We start from the raw sequence: 25,270 nt of genomic DNA, 5'->3' as shown, positions 1-25,270 counted from the left end.
ACCGCCATCACTAAAAAAGACTCACCCCATTTAAGATATGTTAAAATGTAACAAGAATAGGCCCTATAGAATCAAGAAAACATAGTAAATAAAACTTTACATTGTGGGCAAACCAAGGGCCAGTACATTTTTAATGGAGCAAGCAAGGTACAGGTGAGAGGGAGGAGGCAGACAGCAGTGTATATTTCATTTTGCAGCCAATAGTTTGGTTATGCTTCATTTGCATGGCAGTGTTGCTGTCTGGAATAGAAATTGAGTTGCAGAAGGCTACTGGGTAACAAAAATAGACGTTATAAAATTGATATATTAAAGTTTATGCATTATACTCACAGCAGAGTCCCTCAAGCCTTAATTCACAGTCTAATTACTCTCATTTTAGATACATTTCAAACATATTTGATTGTCTGCTATTCCAGGAAGATTGGAAGCAGTAGATTTTTTGAAAAATAATAATTAGGGAACAGAAGGGACTGGAGGGAGAAAAACCCAACACAGAATCACTGTTAGCCGAAGGAGGTGAGTGCATACAGACAGCCAAGATGGAAAAAGATCATTGTGGTAGACTGCAAGTGGCAAAAAGCGTTTGTAAGTTGGAGGCTTAGCAAAAGGCTAAATTCTCCCCCCCCCCCTCCACCTCCATATTGGCTATGAAGCTGAGCATTTGCACTCATCCCATAGCCCCACTTCACTTGCTGGAAGCAATTTACATGCCCTTCCTCTCACCCTTTGTTTGTTCAGATGTTGGTTGATTTCACTTATGCATGGTGGGGGGGTTCCTGTTTATGCCTTGGGAGAGTTCCTGTTTTTGCCTCAGATGTGTGACTTTGTATCAAAGACTTCCTTATTTGCATATGGCTATATAATAAAGCAAACTGGGGGCTATGGTTCTCTCAGATATTGCCATCAGCATTGAAGAGGCCTCTGGATCCCATCCTCTTTTCTCAGTGAGTCTTGCCGCGCTGAACCCTCTTTGCTGAGAAGGTGCCTTCCTGAAGTATGTATATCCCCCCAAGTCCCAGGACCATTTCAGGCACGAGCCTTTCATCACTGTCCTATATAGCATCTCCCCCAGCTCTGGCCACACAGAAAATATAAAGCTATTCTAAAACGAAAATTTTATTTTAAAAAGCTCAAGATTTCCTTATATAGTTATTTTAAAATTCCCCATAATTCTGATGAACAGCCTGGGCAAAAATACTGGCCTAAGACATCAAAGGACAGTGTAAAGAGCAGGTGTAAGGACCAGACAGGTCTATGTTCAAATCACGTAATGGAGTTGTGGCCCTGGGCCAGTTACATTGCCTCTGTGCCTCAGTTTTTCCATCACTGAAATGGGCTGTTATAACGCAGATGTTTGAGGTTCCACAGCAGTTTGTGTTTTCCTTTATGCCCACAGCTAAGCCTACATGTCCCAGCTTCCCCCACAGTTAGGTAGGTCACCTATATGCTACTGTGGAAGGACCCACCTCCAGGCCTGGACCCAAAGCTTCCACAGAGAATCCAGTGGAGGAGGATGAGGCCCTAGTAGACAGTAAAGCCATGAAGTGCCAGGAGCTGGGTCTCTGGACAATGGCGTGTTCCAAGGCCCTGGGCTGCACTGGACCCTGACATGAGAAACAGACCCTACTGTATAAGCCCCTGAACTCTGGAGATTGTTACAGCACTTGGCTTACTGTGACTCATACAAAGGTTTAAATGAGATATGCATATCTAAACTACCTGGTCCATGGGGCACATTCCATAAATGCTTAAATAGGGGGAGAGTCATTCAAATGAGCAATATTTTTAATGGACTTAGTTATTATTTTTTTTTTAGTGAGAGGAAGAGGGGCAGAGAGACAGACTCCCTCCTGCACCAGGACCAGGACCAGGACCCACCCAGCAAGCCCACTAGGGGGCGACGCTCTGCCCATCTGAAGCCTTTGTTCAGTTGCTCATCAATGGAGCCATTTTTTTAGTTCCTGAGGCAGAGGTCATGAAACCATCCTCAGCGCCTGAGTCCAACTCGCTCCAACCAATCGAACTATGGCTGCAGGAGGGGAAAAGAGAGAGAGAGAAAGGGTGGGTGGGTGGAGAAGCAGATGGTGGCTTCTCCTGTGCGCCCTGACCAGAAATTGAACCCGGACATCAACATGCCAAGCCAATACTTTACCACTGAGCCAACCGGCCAGGGCCTGTTTTTTAAAGTAATTTCATGTCTATTGTCTTACTCCTACAACATGCCTGTGAGGTGGATAGATTATTTTCAGACAAGGGAACTCATCTCAGAAAGACTAAGTAAAGTAACTCAGCCAGGGTCCCAGGAGCCTGGTGGCAGGATTGGACGCAGGCACCCAGGCCTCCTGGCCTCCAGGGGCTTTCTGAAGGAAACGCCAGAGTGAGTGCCAGGCCTGAGGCATGAGAAGAGGAGGAAGACTGGCTGGCATCACCCTGAGGGCGCCGAACCTCCTTGAGGCCAGGCAGCAGGTACTCCTCGCCAGTACCTTCCCCCTCCCTCCCACCCAAGTCCAGCCAAGCAGCACCCGCAACCCATGGCGGCACTGTATCCCTCAGGTTCAAGGACTGCCTTCTCTACCTCCCCCCAGGGAGCAGCAGTGAGAGTCAGGCAGATGCTGGCTTATCCACAAAGGCAGAAGTTCAGCTGGGCTGTCAGCAGGTAAAGCCAGAACCCCAGAGCTCACAGACACATTCCACACCCTGCAGTGACCTCACAACACATAGAGCCCAGGCAAGCCAGTGTCACCAACAATTTCTCATGTGATGGAGAACTCCATGCTTTTCTATTTTGCTGAGCCCTTTCCCACAGAAGCCCTGGGGTTTGGACCCAAGCAGTCTGGTTCTAGAATCCCCACTCTTTTTTATTTTATGCTTATTTATTGATTTCATCAAGAAAGGAAGGGAGTGGGGACAGAAAGAGAGGAACATCAAGCTGTTCCTGTATGTACCCTGACCAGGGATTGAACCAGCAACCTCTGCGCTTTGGGATGATGTTATAACCAACTGAGCCATTCGGCCAGGACAGAACCCTGACTTTTAATCACCACCTGCCCCGTCTCTAATGCTAACATACCACTGCACACCGTTCTGTCCCTTTGGGCATCTAAACTATTTTGGAGATGATATTACTACATCAGCGCACAGAGAGCACCTTCTTCTTCCAGTAGAAAACTTGAATGAGTGTATTATATATTGTAAACTGTGCCCTATTAGTGGACTTTTAGGCTATTTCCCATCTTATTGTGGTAAAATATATATAGCATAAAACTTACCATTTTAACCATTTTTAAGTGGCAGTTCTATGGCATTAAATATATCCACATTGTGGTTCAGCCGTCACCAGCATCATCTCCAGAACGTTTTCAACTTACTCAACTGAACTCTGTACCCACAGCACTAACTTCCTCTCCCCCCTTCCCCAGCTCCTGGCAGCCACCATTCTTTCAGTCTCTGTGAATTCGACCACTCACAATATTTCAAGTAAGCGGAATCCTACAATATTCATCCTTTGTGACTGTCCCATCTTTTACAGTTACAACCATGCTCCAGTGAATTTCCCTGGAGTAATCATTATTATATCATTAGCATTTAAAGAAAAAGGTTAAATGTGTTCAGCTATCTCTGGCAGAATACAGAGGAAACTAATGGTTACTCTAGGGAGAGGCAATTGGGTGACAGGGAAAGGGAAACTTGTTTTTTATTCTCTACCTTTTTAATATATATCTTTAAGATTTTGTAAATTGTTCATATGTTCCCTATTCAAAAAGAATTGTTAAAAAGATTAAGAGTAACCATGAGAAAAATAGATATAGGGTACACAACTATATCTAAGCTCTTTATTGACTTCTGTGGCACAAACTGTTAACTGTCCAACAAAATCTAGGTCCCTTTCTTCCATACTAACAGAACAGTAGTGGGCAGGCAGCTGACCTGCTGTACTACATCTTCGAGTTTCCTTTGCAGTTAGGCTTATCCATGTGACTGAGTTCCCAATGGCAAATGATAGGAAAGAAGATGTGCCTTTCCTAGCCAGAGCCTCCCATTCCATGTTTTCTGTCCCTTTCCTGTGAACCAGAGCCAGGATATGGCTGCAGCCCAGCCTGTGCCACACCGAAGACAATCCGAGGATATGATGGAGAACATGATGGAAGGAACCTGGGTCCCTGAGTAACTCTGTGGAGCAGAGCCACCTGCCCGCTGGAACTTGAACGCTTTCATGGATGAGAAATAAACTTCTGTTATTTGAGCTGGTACATTCTGGGATCTGCTTGTTACTGAAGTTAGTATATAAGATAAGCCATTTGGGGTTAGAGGAAACTGCCTCCCATGATATCAGGAAAGTCTTTCCAGAGGCAGGAGGAAGGAACAAAAGCTAAGACAGTGTATGACACTCTTCTTGTGACATTTGGCAATGCTCCCTCCTCAGGAGGTTTTGCAGCAAGGTGGGAGGGACATCTCCACTTTAAACTACAATTCCTAGCCATGACCTGATCTTGTTTAGGCTCACCCATCTCCAGACTATGGCACCATGAGTCAGGGTCACAGATTTTGGCCCTGGGTCAGCCACTAATTTACATGGGCTTCCTGTGCAAGTCACCAAATACCTTACACTTACATTGCTCTTTAAATTAATTAGGCAGGAAAAGGGGCAGGAAGTGGAAACAAGTCTTTCCAGGTCTGCGCTTTTCCCTGGAAACTGCTGGACTCATCAATCAGACTGGACACAGAAATGGCAGTGGGTATCGCCCACAAGCCAAGTGCTGGTTGCTAGTTTAAAGCTTCACGAGCCAGTCCTGCAAATAGGTTACAGATAGGATGTAAAGCATTCAATGGGAGTCGAAAAGAGATGCAGTAGATGGGCCATCCACACTGAGAATATAGGACAGGGAGCCCCCAGCGTCCTCTCGGCAGCCTGAGGAAGCAGCTCCACTTTAAACTATAATTCTTTGGCATGACCAATCTCCTCTGGGCTCAGCCCACTTCCCTCCGTGTCCCTGGCTGAACATAAAAATGTGCAGACCTGATCCTTGAAACTGACGAGCTGCAGCAACAAGCCATTGTGGATCTGAGACTTTGGACCTTGCTTGATTTTTAACTTGGAGAATGAGGACAGAGGGGTGTGTGGGAAGCAGTCTTGGTGAGCAGTTGCTAGAACAATGCAGAAATTTGCTGATTTCAGAAATGGCCTGAGTGTCGGCTGAGCTGCCATCTGAACCTATTAGAAGAACCCCAGGGAAGAGACCAAGGGAGGGGCCGAGGGTGGGCCCCTAATAAGCTTCAGAGAAAAAAGCCCTGCCTTCTAGGGGCAGAGCAGGGTATGCAGGCCAGCGCCCAGACCACAGACCTCCAATGGAGGAGTTAACTGCCCAGGCCCCACCCCCAGTCTGGCTTGCTCCCCTTCCCCTCTGCCTCCTTCCAAGCTGCTTCTCCAACCCTCTGAAGGCAGCAAAGACAGAGCCTATTTAAAACAGGCTCCAGAAGGTAATTAAACAGAGCCTGAAGGGGATCCTTCTGTAAGGCAAAAGATGCTTCCATAAAATAAAAATTTTTAAATCTTCCTAATTTATCATTTGGGCCAATCCTATTACTCCTTACCATTAATTTTGTTGCCATGGTTACTCCCAGGTAATATGTACCTATACAAGTCCATGTGGCACGAAGGTACCCCCTCAAGCCTACAGATAGCTGAGGGAGAAGGAACATGTGCCCCTGGTTCTCCAGTTACTGCCCAGCAGCGGTCCCGAGTTCCCTATACAGCAGCTTCTCTTTACTAAGAGAGTGGACCTTGGAGTTGAACGTGGATCTGCACGCCAGATCTCCCACTTGCTGGCTATGCAATTTGGGGCAACTTATGTAATTCTTTTGAGCTTCCACTTCCTCATTTGTAATATGGGGATATGAATCCTCATTTTCACAGTTACTGGGAAGATTAAGGAAAATCCCTTTGTTCAACAAGTACTTATTGAGCATCTATTACGTGCTGGGCACTGATCTAGGCATTAAGAACACATTGGTGAACAAAAAAGACCCAAAATCTCTGCTTTCGTAGAGCTTACATGCTAGTGAGAACAGACAAGACGCAATAAAAATAATAAGTGAATTCTCTGACAGGCTAGAAGGATAGGTGCTTAAGGACACAAGGGAAAAAACAGGGTATGTGCTGGCAGCAGGGATGGACTTTTAAAGAAAATTTATTGTAATGGGGTCTACACAAGAAGGTAAATAAAGGATGGGAAACATGAAGGGGACACAGGCACATGATGACATGGCCAGGGCCACAGCCTCTGGCACAGGGAGGATGAAAGGAAAGGCCAGGCGGAGGTAGAGGTGGGAGAATGTAAAGGGAGACACTGTGGCTGCATTTTCTCCATCTCCATAAAGCACACCTAGTACCTGGGTTCCCCATTCATCTGGCCCCCTACGATTCCATCTCTTGTCCTGCTTCTGGCCCTACTGGGTACTTTCTTTGTTCCCCTTGACTTTCTTCCTTGACAGAGTCGTAAGGGGGATGATGTTTAAGGCCTGACAGCAGTAAGTAAGGTGGTTAGGGTAGTTTTCCCAGGGGTGACATTGGAGGAAATACTTGATGCAGGGAGTGAGCCATGCAGATATATAGTAGGAGATTGTCCGGCAAACAAGGCAGCCAGTGCAAAGGCCCTGAGGCAGAAGTGGTCCTGCCCAGAATATTGAAGAGACAGCAAGAAGGCCAGTGTAACTACAGTGGACTAAGTAAGGGGGTGAGTAGGAAGAGGAAGATCAGGGAGAAGTAGGAGCTTTGTAGGCTATGTTAAAGACTGTGGCTTTTACTCTGAGTAGAAACAGGGGGCTACTGTAGAGTTGGTTCTTAACGGGGTAATTTTGCACCCAGGGGACATCTGGCAATGTGTGGTTGTCATGAATTGGGAGGGGATGCTACTGGCATCTAGTGGCTAGAGACCAGAGATGCTGCTAAACTTCCTACAGTGCACTGGACAGCCCCGACAACAAAGCTGTCTGGTCCCAAAGGCCAATCAAGCCGAAGCTGAGAAACCCTGGAGCAGAGGAAAAGTGTGTGTTTTCATAGATCGCTCTGACTGGTGTATTGGGAAGAGACACAGGAGCCCAGGTAGAATGGGGAGACCATCCAAGAGGCTACTACAGTGACTCAGCCCAGAGATGAGACTCCAGCATCCAATACAACACCCGGCACATTATACAAATGCTGCAACTAGTACTGATCACTGACCTGTTCGCCGCCCAGGCCAGCCCAGAGGGGCAGGGTGCTGATCAGGATCCCAGAAGCTTGAGCCTAAAGGTCGGGGGGGGGGGTGTCAGCCAAGCCTTTCTTTCAGTCAGCTTCTGACAAATCTACTGACACCCAGAGAAGATTTGGGGTGCAAGTATTTTTAGCTCAGCATTTTCTCTATTTTCAGCAAAGCCCAAACACAGCTGACCCCATTTCCTCCCTGCCAGGGAGCCTTGCAGGATCTCTTACACCCAGCTGTCCTTTCCTTGGTAGGTTGCAGACAGAGGTCCACACTGCATGGAGTCTCTGAGCAGTTGATATGTTTTGCTGGGTGCAGAGTAAGCACGTAAGAAAGGTGGGCTGGTTCCCTGTCTCTGGGGAATGTGGAATGATGGGTAAGAACCACCACGCAGAAGCCTGCAGTGGCTCTCAAGAGTCCTGCTCACCTCACTCCCTACTACTTCAGTAGCTTCCAAGCTGGTTTCCTTAACAGCACTTACCCCTCCCCCATTCACCAGGCGCCCCTCCCCCATGACCCCACCACTGTATACTTTCATGCTACTCCATTGCTCAAGGGCTTCCAGCAGCTGCCTCTTGCCCCACATAACATGTTTGGCATCTCTCTACCTGGGTTTCAAAGACTTTCACAATCTGTCCTGTAACTTCCCAACTTCCTCTCCAACTATGTCTCCCTAATTTCATCTATCTTTTCTCCCTGTTCTTCCCTCTCCCAGCTCTCTCTTTCTCTCTGTCTCTCTCTTTCCCTCCCCTACTTCAGATTTTGTCTGTGACTTACAGTGTGTCCTCCCACTGCCTTTGGTCTCTCTCTATTCTGCATTCGAGCTACCGTTCAGCGCCCACGTATGCTCCCCCTACACAAAGCCTTTCCTTATCACCTGCAGTCTCAGGAATCTCTCACGGATAAACTCCTACCCACCTTAGCATTAGCTCCATGTGGCTCAGCCTCCAGCCTGGCTCTAGCCACCCACTTGTGTGGTGGCCTCACCTGTGCTGGGAGCTGGCCATGTGAAGGCAGCAACCATGGCACATGTCAATTGCCCACCTACCTCAACACCTTTTATATACTGGACAATTGGCAGACGCCCACGGTCTGGACTGACGGCATTAACCACACAGGTTTAAGTGGGGCTGCAAGACCTTCACAAGCTCCTCTGTCCACAGCGCCCTCCATTCTCTGCCCTGTGTCTATAAAGGCCAGAGGCAGGCATGGCTTTGCAAATTGAAGCTGGGGGAGGGAAGAAGCAGTATGAGAGCTGCAGAGCCCAATCCTCGATGCTCTGGGGAGCCAGGAGGAGTAGAAGGGATGGAGAGGGAGGATCTGCTTAGTAGGGGCAGGTTCACACCCAGAGCACTGTGCTACGGAGCCACCAGGTGGACACTGCGGGCCTCACCAACATGAGCCAGAAAGGGAAGCATGGCTACTGCCAGAGGCCCCACCGCCCAGCTCTCTGGAGGTACATGGGGGTTTTGGGGACAGAAAACAAAGGAGCCCCAGGAAACAAGACAGGCAGCTTTAAGCAACTGAAGGCAGCAAAGAGAGGAAAAGTGGCCTCATTCTCCAAACTCTGGAAGCTGGAAGGAGCCCCAGAGGCCAACTTCAGCAAGGATGGGCCAGAGGGGAGTTTGGCTAGGAGTGACACAGGGTCAAGAAGGGCTTGGAGGCTGGACCCAGCCCTGATGTGTCTGAGAGGAACTGCAAGGCTCTCAGGACTTCTTCAGCCTAGAGAGGGGCTGTCGGTCACGCCACCCAGGCTCCTGGGTACCAGAGAGAAGTACTGTGCTAGGAGTGAGGAGACCACAGCCTGCCCTTCCTGCTGACAGCTGCCCCAACTCAGCAGGCAGCGCAGATGCCTGAGATCGGACCCTGCCTAGCCAAGCACTGCTCCATCTCATGTCACTCCACAGAGCCCTGCACAAGGACACCTGACAGGTGCTGCATCTGCTCCTGCACGTGCCCCTCACTAGCTGGGCTGCAGTGCGGACCCTCCCCTGTCACTTCCTGAGAGGGCCTGCTCTCTCTGTGCTCATGGTGTGCTCCCTCATCTGGACCATCCCTAATGGCGCCTCCTCCTCACCAGCCCTTTCTCATCCCTCAGATCTCTGGAGAGAAATCTCATCCAGAAGTCCTTCGTCTGGGCGGGTTCCTCCTTCCTCTGCTCTCCCACGGTTTTCACTGTTGTTGCCTAGATTCTGGGAGTCCATGAAGCAAGACCTTCCTCCAGCTTCTTCCCTGCTCTCTCCCGCAGGCCCTGGCACCAAGCCTGGCCTGTAGGTGCTCCTTAAATCCATGCTGAAATGAGCTGGACTGGAAAGGGCTGATAGCAAGCCACCTACCCTGGGAACACCCCGCCAGCCACTGGAGTGCCGGGTTGGCAGCACAGAGCCTCAGCAAGGGCTTCGTGCCTGAAGCCGTGAGAGGACGGCAGGGGCCATGCCGCACAGTTACCAGAACAGAAGAGAAGACAAAGGCAGATGACAGCATCATGTTTCTGGACGAAAAATGAGTAGAGTGTTAGTAACTGACCCAGCAGAGAGGAGGAAGCCATCCCCTTAATTCCTGAAGAGGGCATGCTTAAGGAGCCAGCCCATCACCCCACGGACATGGGCAAAGCTCAAGACCTGGAGGGACCAGAAACCACAGAAAAAAAGGGCTGATCACAGGGCTAGACAAAGGGGTTGATTGAAAGTCTATCCTCAAAGCTGTAATACCCTCAGGGCTTCCCTGCACAGCAAGGTAATTCTTATTGCCCTCACCTGTGTCCCTACCAGATGCTGAAGATTTAACAATCTTCTGGGGAAACTGAATTATAGTGACTCCAAAGCTGAGAACACTACCACAGTGGAAGGTGGAGGGAGGTGAGGCTAAAAGCAGTGAAATTAATGAGAGTCCACAGGGAATTTGGGGACCCCAGACTCCTTCCTCTGCTTGGCTTCCAGAATGCAGAGATGAGGTGCTACTGTATTCACAAAACAGGAAGAGGAGGCCCTGGCCAGTTGGCTCAGTGGTAGAGCGTCAGCACAGCATGTGGATGTCCCAGGTTCGATTCCTAGCCAGGGCACACAGGAGAAGCGCCCATCTGCTTCTCCACCCTTTCTCCTCTTCTTTCTCTCCATCTCTCTCTTCCCCTCCCACAGCCAAGGCTCCATTGGAGCAAAGTTGTCCCGGGCGCTGAGGATGGCTCTATGGCCTTGGCCTCAGGCACTAGAATGGCTTCAGTTACAACAGAGCAACGCCCCAGATGGGCAGAGTATTGACCCCTGGTGGGCATGCCTAGTGGATCCTGGCCAGGCGCGTGCAGGAGTCTGTCTCTCTGCTTCCCGCTTCTTACTTCAGAAAAAATAAAAAAGCAATAACAATAAAAACACAGGAAGAGGATTATATTTAAAAATAATTAAAAAAACAATGAAGGAGTTCATGGAAATGAAAATTATACTAGCTGAATTTAAAATTTCAAGACATGTTGAAAATAAACTTAAGTAAAATTTCTGCAAACCCAAACAGAAGGTCAAAGTCAAGAAATAGAGAAAAAAAAACATAAGAAAATCTGAGTGTCAATGTAAGATGTCAAATATTCTGAAAATAGGAGCTTCAGAATGAGAAGAAATTATCAAATAAACAGTCTAAGAAAATTTGCCATAACTGAAAGGAGTGTTCAGATTGAAAAAATTACCAGGAGCCCTAAATAATGGATTTTAAAAGACATAACATTGTAGAACTTCAGAAATAAATTTTATAGATAAAGAGAAGATCCTAAACATTCCAAAGAGTGAAAACAGGTCACTTGCAAAGAATCGGGAAAAAAATAGGCTCGCATTTTTCAGCTGCTATACGAGGAGCCAACAGAGCAATGTCTTCAAACTTCTAAAGGAAAATGATTGTCATCCTAGAATTTTCTTCACAGCCAAACTGTCAATTAAGGTTGAGCACAGAATTAAAATTTTTCAAACTTAAAAGTATGCAAAAATTTTCTTCCATTTATACTTTCAGGAAACTACCAGAAGAAGTGTTCCACCAAAGTCAAAGTGTACATACACAGAAAGGAAGCCTGGAGCTGAAGGGAGGTGAGCCCAGGAAGGAAATTTTCAGGAAAAAAAAAAAATAGAACTGAAAAACTGGAGTCTTCAGGATTGAAAGGAGGCACTGAAAATGCACCTAGAGGCTGCAGTAAGAGTTCGAAATGGTACAAAGAAAACTGTGCTAATAAGGAAAAAAGAGGTCATCATTAACTGCAGGTAAAACATAAAGTTTAAAAAACAGAGGAAAAAGGCCCTGGCAGGTTGGCTCAGTAGATAGAGCATCAGCCCTGTATGTGGACATCCCGGGTTCAATCCCCAGTCAGGACACACAGGAGAAGCGATCACCTGCTTCTCTTCCCTCCCTCTCCCCCTTCTCTCTCCCTTCCCCTCCTGCAGCCAGTGGCTTGGTTGGTCGGAGCATCAGCCTCAGGCACTGAGGATAGCTCAGTTCAGGGGTCGGGAACCTATGGCTCGCGAGCCAGATGTGGCTCTTTCGATGGCTGCATCTGGCTCACAGACAAATCTTTAATAAAAAAAAATAATAACATTAAAAATATAAAACATTCTCATGTATTACAATCCATTCATTTCCTACTGCTCATGTTCATGGTTGTGAGTGGCTGGAGCCAATCACAGCTGTCCTCCGGGACAACACCAAATTTTTATTGGATAATGCATAACGTACACGGGTTGCTGTATGGCTCTCACGGAATTACATTTTAAAATATGTGGCGTTCATGGCTCTCTCAGCCAAAAAGGTTCCCAACCCCTAGCTCAGTTGGTTCAAGGATCAGCCTCAGGCACACAAAATACCTCAGCTTGAGGTATTTTGAGCCTTGGCCCCAAATAGGGGTTACAAGGTGGATCCCAGTAGGGGCACATGCAGAAATCTGTCTATCTCCCCTCCTCTCATTTAAATACACACACACACACACACACACACACACACACACACGGAAATATAATCATGATACAATGAATTTGACTCGACACTAAATGTCGCTTACATAATTATAATGTGAATACTGAATATCCATAGACCCCAAGCCATGATAACTATCTTGGGAGGGTGATGAGGGTGGGGAAGAGAAGCATATTTATGGGTGTGGTTATTAAGAGAACTGAATTCTCAACTACCCTAATAGAGAATACAAAAGAATTAGTTGAGAAATAGCAGTATAGATAAACCTGTCAGTTTGAAATATAGATTTCTATCTGAAGAAACAGCTAACGTTATTTGCTTCTGGGGAACAGGAATGGGAACTGAAGAAGGATGATGGGCAGCAGTCCACATTCCTTACAAGTGTTTTAGTGCTATTTGACTTTTTTCTTTTTCAAGATTTTATTTATTAATTTCAAAGAGGAGAGAGGAGCAGGTGGGGCGGGGGGAGAAACATTAACTTGTAGTTGCTTCTCCTATGTGCCTTGACTGGGCAAGCCCAGGGTTTCAAGCAGGCGACCTCAGCATTCCAGGTCGATGCTTTCTCCACTGCACCACCACAGGTCAAGCAGTGCTATTTGACCCTTTGAACTATGCACACACATTGCTTTAAAAAATGCGAGATTAATTTTTTCAAGCTTTTGAAATAAAGTTTATGAACATAAAGAGAAACTTGAGTACATTAATCATCAGCCTCTGTAATCATTAAAGTTGCTCTACACTACATCCCCCACCCCTCCCCAAAACCAAACACAACCACCAATATTTCACTAAGCTCTAGTTCAGGTTCCTACACAAGATTAAAAAAATAAAACCACAGTGTCCTAGCCTAATCCCCATCATCTACCCTCTTTCCCCACCTTCAACTTAAACTTTTGGGGAGTGGCATGCTGATAAATAATTAATAATCAATTTTAGGGGGGAAAAAGAGTCCTAATTGGTAGCATTTGCCAATTTCCATGGTGTAAATACTCCCATTGTGGCTGATTTCAAGCTGTCACTGTGATGTCACTGAATGTGGACTTGGGAGGAGGTACCCATGTCAGCTCCAGCAAACTACTGTCTTTGGGTCTCTCTACCCATCAGCCTCCATGCTTCGCACCAGACCCAGGGTATGGGAGAGACCTGAGTATCCCCTCCAAAAAGCCAGAAGTCCACAGGGGTAGGCAGCCACAGTAGAAGTGGATACTGAAGGGGAAAGAGATGGTTTTGGCTTCAGGGAAAAGGTTAGGAATTTGTAACCTCCTTCTTCCCCACCTCCAGCAGAGTTACCTGTTCATTAGTGACCCCTGGGCGCAGGGTCCCATGCTTGTAGTCCTCCAGCAGCTGCACAGCTTCTCTGAGACGCCTCTGCAGGGAAGAGAAAAGGGATATTGAGGGGCACAGTTCCGGGGCTCAAGCAACTCTATTCCTCACAGGAATGCATCTGTACTGACCAAGTACTGATAACATTACAGTGTGTAAGGCCTGCCCTCTGGTTCGTGGGACATACACCATGCAACAAAGAAGGATACAACCTACATGTCCTTTATAGGGAAATGGCTAAATGGCAGTGGTATAATAATACTATGAAACATTTGGCAGTTTAAAAAGTGAAGTACATCATATGCGATTCTATGGCCATATCTCCCAAGATATTTTTTGTGAGAAAGTGAATTGCAGATCAGTATGATGCCACTTGTTGTACCAAGCAACACCCACACACACAGAGAAAACAATATTTTCTATGAGAATATTTATGCGTGTAAATGCATCAAAAAAGCTCTAGAAGGAGACCCACCAAACTGGTGACAGAGATTACCTTGGGGTAGGAGGAAAGAGCCCAACTTGGCAAGGGGTGTGATAAGGAACTTTAATCTTAATTGTAATACTGAAAAGTTTTTATAGAGAGAACATAGTTATATAATACTGATGTAATTTCTTTTCAACATTTAAAAAACACTAGCAGAGATTTACATAGTAAAATACATATGGCTACAGTAACTGATGGGGAAGGAGAGAAAATAAAAGACAGAAATGTATTACTTTTAAAATCTTAAAAGCTAAAGAGACAGCAACAGTGATAGAAGGCCACCTTTGTCCACCAAAATATCTATGAGAATATTCATAGCAGTGCTGTTCAAATAGCCCAAAACTACAAACAATTCAAATGACAATAGTAGGCTAAATAAATAAATTGTAATCTATGTACACCATGAAATATTACACAGCCATTTTAAAAAGCAAATTACAAATTACATGTGACAACAAGGATAACTCTCGCAAACATAATGTGACAGAATGTGTTTTCCAAAGATGGCCAGCTCAATACCTCCCGTCCCCCAGGCTGTACTAAAACCTTCTCATATACCCACCCAGAAGTAAAGGCTATGCCCCCCCCCAATCCGGGGAAGACTTTCATGTCTGCCTCAAAAGAGTTTGGCCAACACCAGGCTCTATGACCTCGAAGGTTAGGTTATAAAAATGCCTTGCACCTCCACTTTGTTCCCTTGGAATGGTCGCTCTCTCGGAACACAACCATCATACTGTTAGGAAGCCCAAGCACCCTATGAAGACACCCACATGGACAACAACTGAAGGCCCAGCCCACAGTTCCAGCTGATGGTCAGCACCAACTTGCCCACCAGGCAAATGAGTCATCTGGAAATGGACCTTCCAGCCCCCCATCAAGATTCCCTGGCCAATGCTGCATGGAGCAGAGAGGAGCCATCCCCTCTAAGCCCCACCCAAATGCATAAGAATTGACTGTTGTTGTTTTAAGCCACCATATTTTGAGGTGATTTCTCTACATAGCAATAGATAGCTAATATGCATGATAAGCCAAAGAAGTCAGATGTAAAGGAGTACAGTACATAAAATTTAAAAACAGTCAAAACTCACCTGTGGTGGCAGAGGTTATTGTACAGTGTTACTTTGGGGGCACTGACTTGAAAGGGCACGAGGAACCCTCCAGGGTAATGGAAATGGAAATATCTGATCTGAGTGGAGGTTATGTGGGCATAAAAATATGTCAAAATCCATTAAGCAATACACTTAGGATACGTACATTTTACTGCATGCATGTTGTACCTCAAAAAATTAGCAGTGATAGAAGGTGGACCATGTCAAGGTCAAGTAACGGACCCAGACATCAGAGATATGCAGCATGGGTGAAAAAACCCAATGAAACTGCCGTTCTTTTTTTTTTTTTTTTTTTAATTTACTGATTTTAGCGAAGAGAGAAGGGAGAGAGAGAGACAGGAACATCAATCTGTTCCTGTATGTGCCCTGACTGGGGATCGAACCAGCAACCTCAGTGCTTCAGGATGATGTTCTAACCAACTGAGCTATCTGGCCAGGGCCCTCCACTCCTCTTCTGACAAAGGACAGACAAAGCTGGCTGGGAACAGGCATGCCAAGACCTCGACATAAGCCCCTTGGTCCAAAGGCAGGACGCAGCGCTGGGAAAGGCACCCAGAGGGATAGACCACACGTCTGCCGAGCCAGCAGATGGGGCCAGCGGACAGGGTGCTCTCATGGGATGAAAAATGGCCAGCCACCTCCTGGACTGTAACAACAGGAATGACAGCCGGCCCTGACAAGCCAGCCAGGCCACCCCCCACCCTCCAGGCCTGTGTGAAGCACCTGTGGCCAGTGCTGGTCTCACCCAGGACATTCGGGCCAGGAACACTTGCTTGGAAGCAACCTGACTGCTGGAAAGTACTGCCCCTGCCCTCTCAAATGAGCACATGTCAATTCCAAAGTTGCATAGTGCCCGCCCACAATCTGTGTTTCCAAACTGGAAATAGCTTTGTGTTCTCGGGATCCTGCCCCACCACAACCCAGTTAATTCATGCTGTTTAGAAAAAGTGTCGGGGAAAAAAAATAAAACAAAACAGAAAAGCACAAAAGCTCATTTTAAATGCCCTGTAAACATACCCCGAGATAATCACTGCAAAGGTGAGGACGATTTTCCTTCTAGACTTAATACATTTGTTTTTGTGTTGACTGTTATTTTAACTTGCTTAGAGTCCACACAGAGAGTGAGGGGTTTAGTGTTTGAGTCCAGAGCTCAGTCAGACCCTCTCTCTGGGCCCCCAGCATCCTTAGAGCCTCCTAGTGATATAGCACGCTCCCACTAGAGCCTGCTCCCTTTCTCCGCACAGCTCCTGCCGACAGACAATGAGTGCTCTACTTTCCACCGCTGAGTGGTGAATGGCCCCGTGTTCTCATTATTTTCCCACTCCAGGGATTCTTCCAAGTTCCTATAACAACCTGGCCAATTTCCATCCCATTTGACACGGTCATCAAAGGGAGGCCTCCTGCCACAAGAATGAGTTCCCAAGAGCCCTGCCTGATCTTGGCCTGGGTTAAAGGAGAACAACATCCAAAGTTCACGAAGACAAAGCTGAAAATCAGGACTGAAGAAGCTAGAATGTGCTTTTCTGTCTCTGGGCCTTACTGACCCTCAGCCAGGTCCCCCATCAGTGGCTGAAGGGCTGGGGCTCCAGGCTACTCTCTAGGGCAGGCAAGTGCCTAGGCCACTTGTTTTGAGAGGTCTCTGAGGGCTGGCTGTTGTGGGGGCTTGTCTCCCCATGGAGAAGGGGGCCATTTTCAGAAGACTTGGGGAACAGGAGGAGGGTCACGCAGATGCACTGTGAGGCTGGTTGAAGAGCCCGGGGCACCTGAGGGGTGGGGAAGCTGGAGGCCAGTGGGAGGCTAAACTTTGTAGGTCTGTTCCACCAGGAACAAGGCAGCCAGGCCCTGAATGCAGAGATGGGGAAGGGCCCCGCTGGCTGGAGACTAGACTGGGGCCAGGGGCATGGATGCCCAGGTCACGGCTTCTCAGACTCCATCACCAGCCGGCCGGCCTGCCTCGGGCTCCCTTGCTAAAAGTGTCACTGCGAAGGTGTCTGCTCCAGGGGCCAAGAATTTGGAAAGAGGAGACTCCTCATCCCAAGTGTCTGAAGGGAAGGAGAAGCAAGCAAAGGGGCAGGTATGGAATGTTAGGGTGATGAACAGGAGACCACCCTGTCAAGGAGAGGACAGGAGGCCAGGCCAGACAGAAGTGGGGACAGAGGGACACAGGAAGGGCAGGGTACAGAAAGAAAAGCTGGTGAGAGTCATCAGAAGCAAAACTAATCTTTTAAGGGGGGAGGTAGAGCACCATAGCATACCCCCAAACTAAATGCAGACTGAGTATAATCCCTGCTTGGTTAAGGGAGGATGACAAACTGATATAAATATTGAACTTGTTATAATAATATTTAATATATATAATATATGATGGGAGTGACAGTGCGCAGTGCCTGGCCAGGATATGAGTAGCACACAGAAATATTTCACCCCCTTTTTGGCAAAAGGACTCACCCGTTCTGCAGGTGATGCCTGCATGTTCCCACTCCTGACTTTGCCATACTGTTCCCTTCACCAAGACACCCTTTCTCCCCAAGTCCACCACCAACCCCATCCACCCTTCAAGGCTCACTTCTCCAGGAGTCTTCTAGAAATGTTCCCTCCTGTGAACAGTCAGAGAGCATTGGGTTTGCACCTCTCTGAGACCCCTGACCACTTGCTCCTCCTTCGTGAGCTCATGTGATCTGTCAGATTGCAAAGTGCAGGGAGCAGGGGACTAGTTTTAGGTATCTTTGCAGGATCACAGGACATGCCCACCCCAGCCCATCACCAACACAGGGCCACATACAATGTGCACTTAACAAAAATGAATGACTGAGGCTTCTGGGGGAGAGGCAAAGGGTATGGTCAGGGTTAGGAATCCAGGTTCCAAAGTATCAGACCAAAGCCCGTTGATGGTGATGCTGGTTTTACAGAATCCTTGGATTAAAAGAGACTGTGCCCTGTTCACATAGGACATGAATAAAAATACTCCCATGTGTGTATATCATAGAACCATCTAGGCCAGGGGTCCCCAAACTTTTTACACAGGGGGCCAGTTCACTGTCTCTCAGACCATTGGAGGGCCGGACTATAAAAAAAAACTATGAACAAATCCCTATGCACACTGCACATATCTTATTTTAAAGTAAAAAAAACAAAACGGGAACAAATACAATATTTAAAATAAAGAACAAGTAAATTTAAATCAACAAACTGACCAGTATTTCAATGGGAACTATGCTCCTCTCACTGACCACCAATGAAAGAGGTGCCCCTTCCAGAAGTGCGGCAGGGGCCGGATAAATGGCCTCAGGGGGCCGCATGTGGCCCGCAGGCCGTAGTTTGGGGACCCCTGATCTAGGCCATCCCCTTTTCTGACAATTGGGGACAGAGAGGAAAGGGCATTTCCTTGCCGAGGGCCACAGAGTTGGTGGGTGGCACCTGGAAACCCATTCCATCCCAACTCTGGGTCATTTCCACAAGATGTCAGCATGGAAGAACCTCCTATCCTCATGACAGTAACTGAGTGAAGGGCAGTCTCACAAAGAACCCACAGCAAGGCCTGTACCGCCTCCCCACCCAAAGCTGGTGCCTACTGGGGTGGGCACCCCAGGGAAGAAAAGGAAGGCCCTCCTTCACTCTCCTTCAAAGCTGAGCCCAGCCTGATACAGAGAAACCAGAGAGCATGGTTAGAAAAGGGTACAATTGAAACACGGGCATTTCAGGCAAAGCGTTAAGAATCCCAAAGCTTGCAGACCTGAAAAAAAGGAAAAAGCGAGCCATGTGTCAGGGAGAATGAATTGACAGCGAGGTGGGGTGTGCAAGAAGAAATGGAGCAGACACGGCTGGCAGGGGCAGGCAGCGGGCTGTGTCACTTCATGTTAACTGCTCAGTATCCATCTGATGTTCTCACCTGGGCCAGTCTCGCATGTTTACCTAGTCTGCCCAGCGCAGGGCCACACATCCTTACCTAGTCTGCCACCCTGGCTGATCCATTCCTATTGTGGCTCCAGGGGGCGGGACTTGTGGGCCAAAGAGAGGCAGATGTAACAGCGGGCGCACCGGTTGCACTCCATGAGCCCCGACTTCTGAAGGGCCCCACCGAACTTCAACTTTACACTTTTTTCTAATGACACCAAGTTTGGTTTCATATGTGCAATTTTAACATCAATAGTACATAATATTTTTTATTTATTTTAAAATATGGTTAACATGTATTTTTATTTTCCCTGTCTCTCTCTTTTTTTGAAGGGACCCAGTATTTTCTTCTGTGCCTGGGGCCTCAACAGACCTTAATCCGCCTCTGGGGCCAAAGCTAATGATTTTTGTGCATGCAGAGTGCCAAGCCCTCCAGTCTTCCTTGGGCCTTCCCACCCCCTTCTCGTTCCCTCCCCGCAGTCTAGGGACTGCAGGGCTATCTGGCCTGGCTCCCACCAGCCATGAGCCACCCTCTGGGAGGCCCAAGCAAGGGACGAGAAGGAAACCAGGAACACATGGGAAGACCACTGGTCACCCTTTGGTGGCCCATGTGAGGTAAACCAATATAATTCTGGTAGTATGGCAGGTAGTACAACCCTTTAGAAAATAAATTGGCCCAGCTATCCCAAGAACTATAAAAACAATCATGGCCTCCAGTCTGGATAGCCTACTCTTAGGAATTTAGTCTAAAAAAATAATAAATTTAGCACAGGTGAAAACTGACATGTCTGTTATTTTGTTGTTGTTTTTTGCGGGATCACAAGATAGAAAACAACCTACCTAAAAGTCTAAAAGTAATGGTTATTTATACTATAATTTGACTTTAAAAAATTATAAGGACTTGAAAATAAATGAAAAAAGCAAATAAAAAGTCTGCGTTCAATGTAATAAGTGTGGCAAAAATGTATGCAGGTAGGCAAGAACTTGAAGTATATAAAGGTACTGACATTTGGATTTTTTAAAATAAAAATTCTATCAAAGGTTTTTAAAATTAGAATATCTATCTAATGCTGTCTAAAATGCATTTAAATGAACACCCTCACTCACTGCTATTGAGAGAGTATACATGTTGGTACAATTTGCAGAGCAATTTGGCAATATATTCAGAAGCCTTTAAAATGGCTTTCGTGAAGAAATTCCACTTCTAGTAATTTATCTAAAGGAAATAAAGAAGATGGGGCTTTCTGTACAAGAATACTTATTGCAATATTATTTATAATGGCAAAAGATTTGAAACCACCCAAAATGGTCAATAATAGAGAAAATGATTAAATAAATTATAGAATTACGACATAGATTACTATGCAGTTATTAAACACATTTTGTAACATTTAATGACAAGGAAAAATGCTCATGGTATACTACATGGAAAAAAGAATATATGTCATATATACATTTATGTTATGTATACAGATATATCTTATGATTCTTCATATATCTATAGAGAGAGCACTATATATGTATTATGTATATATAAATGTATTATGTAAACATCCTAATTTTGTACATAAACATACATCAAAATGTTAATGGTTATTATTTCTGGCAGGTGGGGTAATAAGCATTTTTATTTGCTTCTTTAGACTTGCATACATTTCCACATATTTAGGGGTTAATACCAGAATCTCATCACATCAGGAGGCATATGGTGTGTTCTCTTCATTGTTAGTGATGCTAAATTTGGTCACCTGGTTAAAGGGGTATCCTCCAACCATTGTAAAGGTACCTTTTCCTCTTATATTGATGAATAATCTTCAGGGTGGTACTGATTTGAGGGCATACAAACATCCTGTTTCCCAACAATCTTTTGCTCTATGGAAATAGCATCCGTTAGTAATCCTGGTTGGAATCAGTTGTTTCCTTGAGGATTACACACTGGTTATTTCCTTCCATATTAGCTGGCACTCTACTGTGAGGAAGAGCTTCCCTCTCCCACATTTTTAGTATTACTATGGACTCATGGATTTATCATTATTATTATTATCAATGTATTATAACCCATTGCTCTTATTCTTCTTTTTTTTTTTTAAAGCTTAGTATTTTTTTTTTTTTAATTTTTTTATTTTTTACAGAGACAGAGAGTGAGTCAGAGAGAGGGATAGACAGGGACAGACAGACAGGAATGGAGAGAGATGAGAAGCATCAATCATTAGTTTTTCATTGCGCGTTGCAACTCCTTAGTTGTTCATTGATTGCTTTCTCATATGTGCCTTGACCGCGGGCCTTCAGCAGACTGAGTAACCCCTTGCTGGAGCCAGCAACCTTGGGTTCAAGCTGGTGGGCTTTTGCTCAAACCAGATGAGCCCGCGCTCAAGCTGGCGACCTCGGGGTCTCGAACCTGGGTCTTCTGCATCCCAGTCCGACGCTCTATCCACTGCACCACCGCCTGGTTAGGCTGCTCTTATTCTTCTTAATGTTCAAATTGTCCCAATTGTGGCCAGTGGGTTGCCCTTTGAGCCATTTCTCCATCATTCGCTGAGCACTTTCTAACTTTATGTAGCAATTCTCCTTGTGCCACATGGGGATTTGGCCATCTCTCCAAGACCTGGTTCTTTTTCGAGGGTAGTGGTACATTGTTACTGAGTGTCACTGCTTCTAAGCCCTTTCAGTGAACAGAGCCAGGAAATTGGGAAATATACATATGTGTGTGTGCATGTGTGTGTGTGTGTGTGTGTGTAAATCATGTGTTCAAACTAATACCTCAAATACAACATCACATAATTCTTTGTCTTTTCCCCTACTTCATATTTGTATCTCCCTACTCCACGGTGAGAACCCCAATTCCCAACATCAGTATAATTACTTATTTGTTCTATCCTACAATACACCCCCAAATAGTTTCTGATTACTATACCAATACTAGTATGGAGATGGTATTAGTAACGCTATTTCAGTTAGTTTCCAATGCCCTTCAGGATGATAATCTATCAACCATTCATTCCCTTAAAGAATTATTGAGTTCAGAATAGCAAATACCTTTTCTCCTCAGTCCATAATTAAAAGTAGCTTAGCCTGACCAGGCGGTGGTACAGTGGATAGAGCGCTGGACTGGGACGCAGAGGACCCAGGTTTGAGACCCTGAGGTTGCCAGCTTGAGCGCGGGCTCATCTGGTTTGAGCAAAGCTCACCAGCTTGAGCCCAAGGTCGCTGGCTCGAGCAAGGGGTCACTTGGTCTGCTGTAGCCCCTTGGTCAAGGCACATATGAGAAATCAATCAATGAACAACTGAGGAACCACAACGAAGAATTGATGTTCCTCATCTCTCTCCCTTCCTGTCTGTCCCTGTCTGTCCCTCTCTCTGACTCTCTCTGTCTCTCTCTCTCTCTCTCTCTCTCTCTCACACACACACACACACACACACACACTAGCTTAGATATCAGCTAGCTTCAGAGATCCAGATGGAATTCCATGACCTGCGTGCAAGACCAAAGCTGGGGCTTCAGCCAGCTCCTAGTGGTTTCCTTCCTCGACCTGATCCCATAATCCTGCACCCTGATAGAGACCCATGCCACCTCAAGAGCCCCTCGAATAATCTACTCTTGCAGACATTTCATGAACCAGGCAGATTTTACTGACAACTTTCCAAGAATGATGGTGGAAGGTTCAAAATTGCATCATGTTAACGACTATCACAAGCACAGTAGGCATGACCAATCTCCAAAGAGCCCCAAGCACTGACCTGTCAGCTCACCAGGTTACCTGCTCTCCTTTCCACCGTTCTCCCCACTTCTCCCTCCTCTCTCTTCTCTCCTTTAGGATCAAAGCTCAATTCTCTGCCCTCTTTCAGCAGACCTACCTCTTCCTCGGAAGCCTTACTCAAGACATTCATAAAATAAAGACAGCCTTCTTCCTAAGAGAAATTACAGTGAATAAAATGTCCTCCACCTCATTGCACATACGCTGGTTGGGATCTTTTTTAAAGCTCTGTCAACAAGAAATTGCAAACAAGTAGGTGCAACCCTCTCTCATGAGGAGCCTATCCATTGATTCAGCTGCTGCCCCTCAAAGCTGGATGACCAGACTGATACGGCTATGACTCCATGATGACAAAGCAAAAGGCTTCACCTGTAACTCTTCCACTCTGCTTGCTAATTCCAGTTTTGCTCTTCTAACCTTGCTTGCTTCTTCCATCAGCCAGGGCTATAAAAGGTCCCAAAGCCTAACAGTCAGGGCTCAGATTCTGGAGTGTGAACTCCTCTGGGCCCACTGGCATAATAAACTGGTTCTCCAACTCTCCGAGTGTGGCTTGGATTCTTGAACATTCCAGTCTGCTGTAACATTTGGTTCCCCGGGAGAAGCCAACTGTGCTGGCCCCTTGTACCACTGGCCCAGCAACAAAGCACCGGATGGTGGGGGTCTTCCATGGGAACAAGGCGGTGCCATCCGACATTTTGCATGAGACCTCCTTCTCAGAGCTCCCCTCAACCCACGCCTGGGGTAACTGGACCCAACCAGACTCAACAGAGACAGACTAACCTTTTCGGAATGCACATCTGGACAGGGTAAGGTCCTGGGACCAGTCACCCAATCAGGCCCGACTCAGGATGGAAGGAGAGCTTGATCACTTCCCACAGTCTCAGAATTGAGACACCAGATAGGGATACCCCGGGAAAGGGGGAAAGTAATAACCTCTGTTTGAATGAATGTTGAGTGACTGATTGTGGCTCCTCAGCACAAGCTACGAAGTCTGTGTGGGACCTAACCTGAGGTTCCATGGCGACGTCCTTTCGGGAGACAACCAGGCCCAGGGTTTATATGAGTGCACCTTAGCTAAACGCACCTTCAAGTCTCACGAGAGAGTGGCCTCTGAAAAGGGGGTTCCCACCCTTTGTCTGTTTCATGACTCCTGACATGGGAGGGGTTACTGGAAGGTCATATTTAGGCTAGACATGGGGTCTGGTCAGTCCAAACACTGTATTAGACTACACAATAGGAATATTAAGAGGGGTTTTCTGATGATTATGGCATGAAGTTGACCCCCAGAAAACTCCACACCCTCTGTGAACGCGAGTGGCTCACCTTTCAGGTTGGGTGGCCCTTGGACGGAACCTTAGACTTATCAACTGCCAGAGCAATTTACCAGGTTGTGACGGGTAATCCCAGCCACCCAGATCAGTTTCCCTATATAGATTCCTGGTTACAGATAGCACAGACACTGCCTCCATGGGTTTGGTTCTGAGTTAATAAGAAGGGATGGTGCAAGGTCCTGGTAGCCTGCCCTTCAAAAGGAGGCAAGCCCCTGATACCTGATCAATGTGCATATTGCAAAGAGATCAGACATTGGAAAATGAATGCCCCAACCAGAAAGCAGCCTCTGGCCCCGCTGCCAAAGCTGCTCAGTCAAGAAAAGGAAAGTATCAACCAGAACCAGCGGTCCAGGACTTGATTGGGCTAGCCAGGGTTGATTCCAATTAGGAAAGACTGGGCTCCATGAAAACAGGCCCCTGAGAGCCCACAGTCAATATGACAGTAAGGGGCCAGCCAATGACTTTTATGGTGGACACGGGAGAACACTCAGTAGTCACCACACTGGTTGCACCCTTTACAGAGCAAGAAGCCACTGTAATTGGATTCACGAGCACTCAAACTGCTAGCCCCTTCTGCAAGTCCTGAACATGTCAGTTTGGGGGACATCAAGTTGTCCATGAATTCCTATATCTGCCTGAATGTCCCTCCTTCTTCTGGGACAGAACCTGCTAACTAAGCAAGAGCCCAAATAAGTTTTACTCCTGGAAAATCTGCCAGCCTAACTTTAGGAACACAGAAGACCCTAATATCTGTAATAGTTCCTAGAGAGGCTTAATAGAAGCTCCACACTTAGGAGATAAATGAGCAAAACCCTTCTGAAATACTAGAGGAGTTCCCACTGGTGTGGGCTGAAAAGACTAGCTAAGAATCACGCACCCATCGTAGTGGACCTGGGGCAATCCCGATAAGGCAGAAACAATACCTAGTTCCCAGGGAAGCCCGAATCAGAACACAGGAACACATTAAAAGACTCAAAGAGGCTGGGATTTGGGTAGAATGCCAGTCCCTCTGAAACACACCACTACTACGAGTGAAAAAGCCAAATGGAGGCAGGTATCGGCCAGTCCAAGATCCGTGGGCAGTCAACAGCACAGCTATCGCCTTACATCCTGTAGTCCCAAACCCCTAGTCTCATGCGTCTTTTTCCTCCCAGAAAGAGCTGGTTCAACCTCGTGCCTGGACCTCAAA

General features: G+C 46.6%; 1 protein-coding gene across 5 annotated transcripts in view; it reads right to left on the bottom strand.

Moving 5' to 3' along the window:
- SFXN5 (sideroflexin 5) overlaps window positions 1–25,270 on the bottom strand; it is a 120,098-nt gene that overhangs the window by 80,006 nt on the left and 14,822 nt on the right. For 4 of the 5 annotated variants that reach the window (XM_066377996.1, XM_066377995.1, XM_066378000.1 and 1 more), the window contains exon 3: window positions 13,473–13,550. In XM_066377996.1, coding sequence (XP_066234093.1) covers window positions 13,473–13,550 — 78 coding nt within the window. Of the gene's footprint in view, window positions 1–13,472; window positions 13,595–25,270 lie in introns of all 5 variants that reach the window. The other variant, XM_066377999.1, reaches the window with a different exon arrangement.

The sequence above is a fragment of the Saccopteryx leptura genome, chromosome 3 (assembly GCF_036850995.1).
Source record: "Saccopteryx leptura isolate mSacLep1 chromosome 3, mSacLep1_pri_phased_curated, whole genome shotgun sequence".
NCBI classification, from domain to species: Eukaryota; Metazoa; Chordata; class Mammalia; order Chiroptera; family Emballonuridae; genus Saccopteryx; species Saccopteryx leptura.
This window is presented reverse-complemented; position numbering and strand designations above follow the sequence as displayed.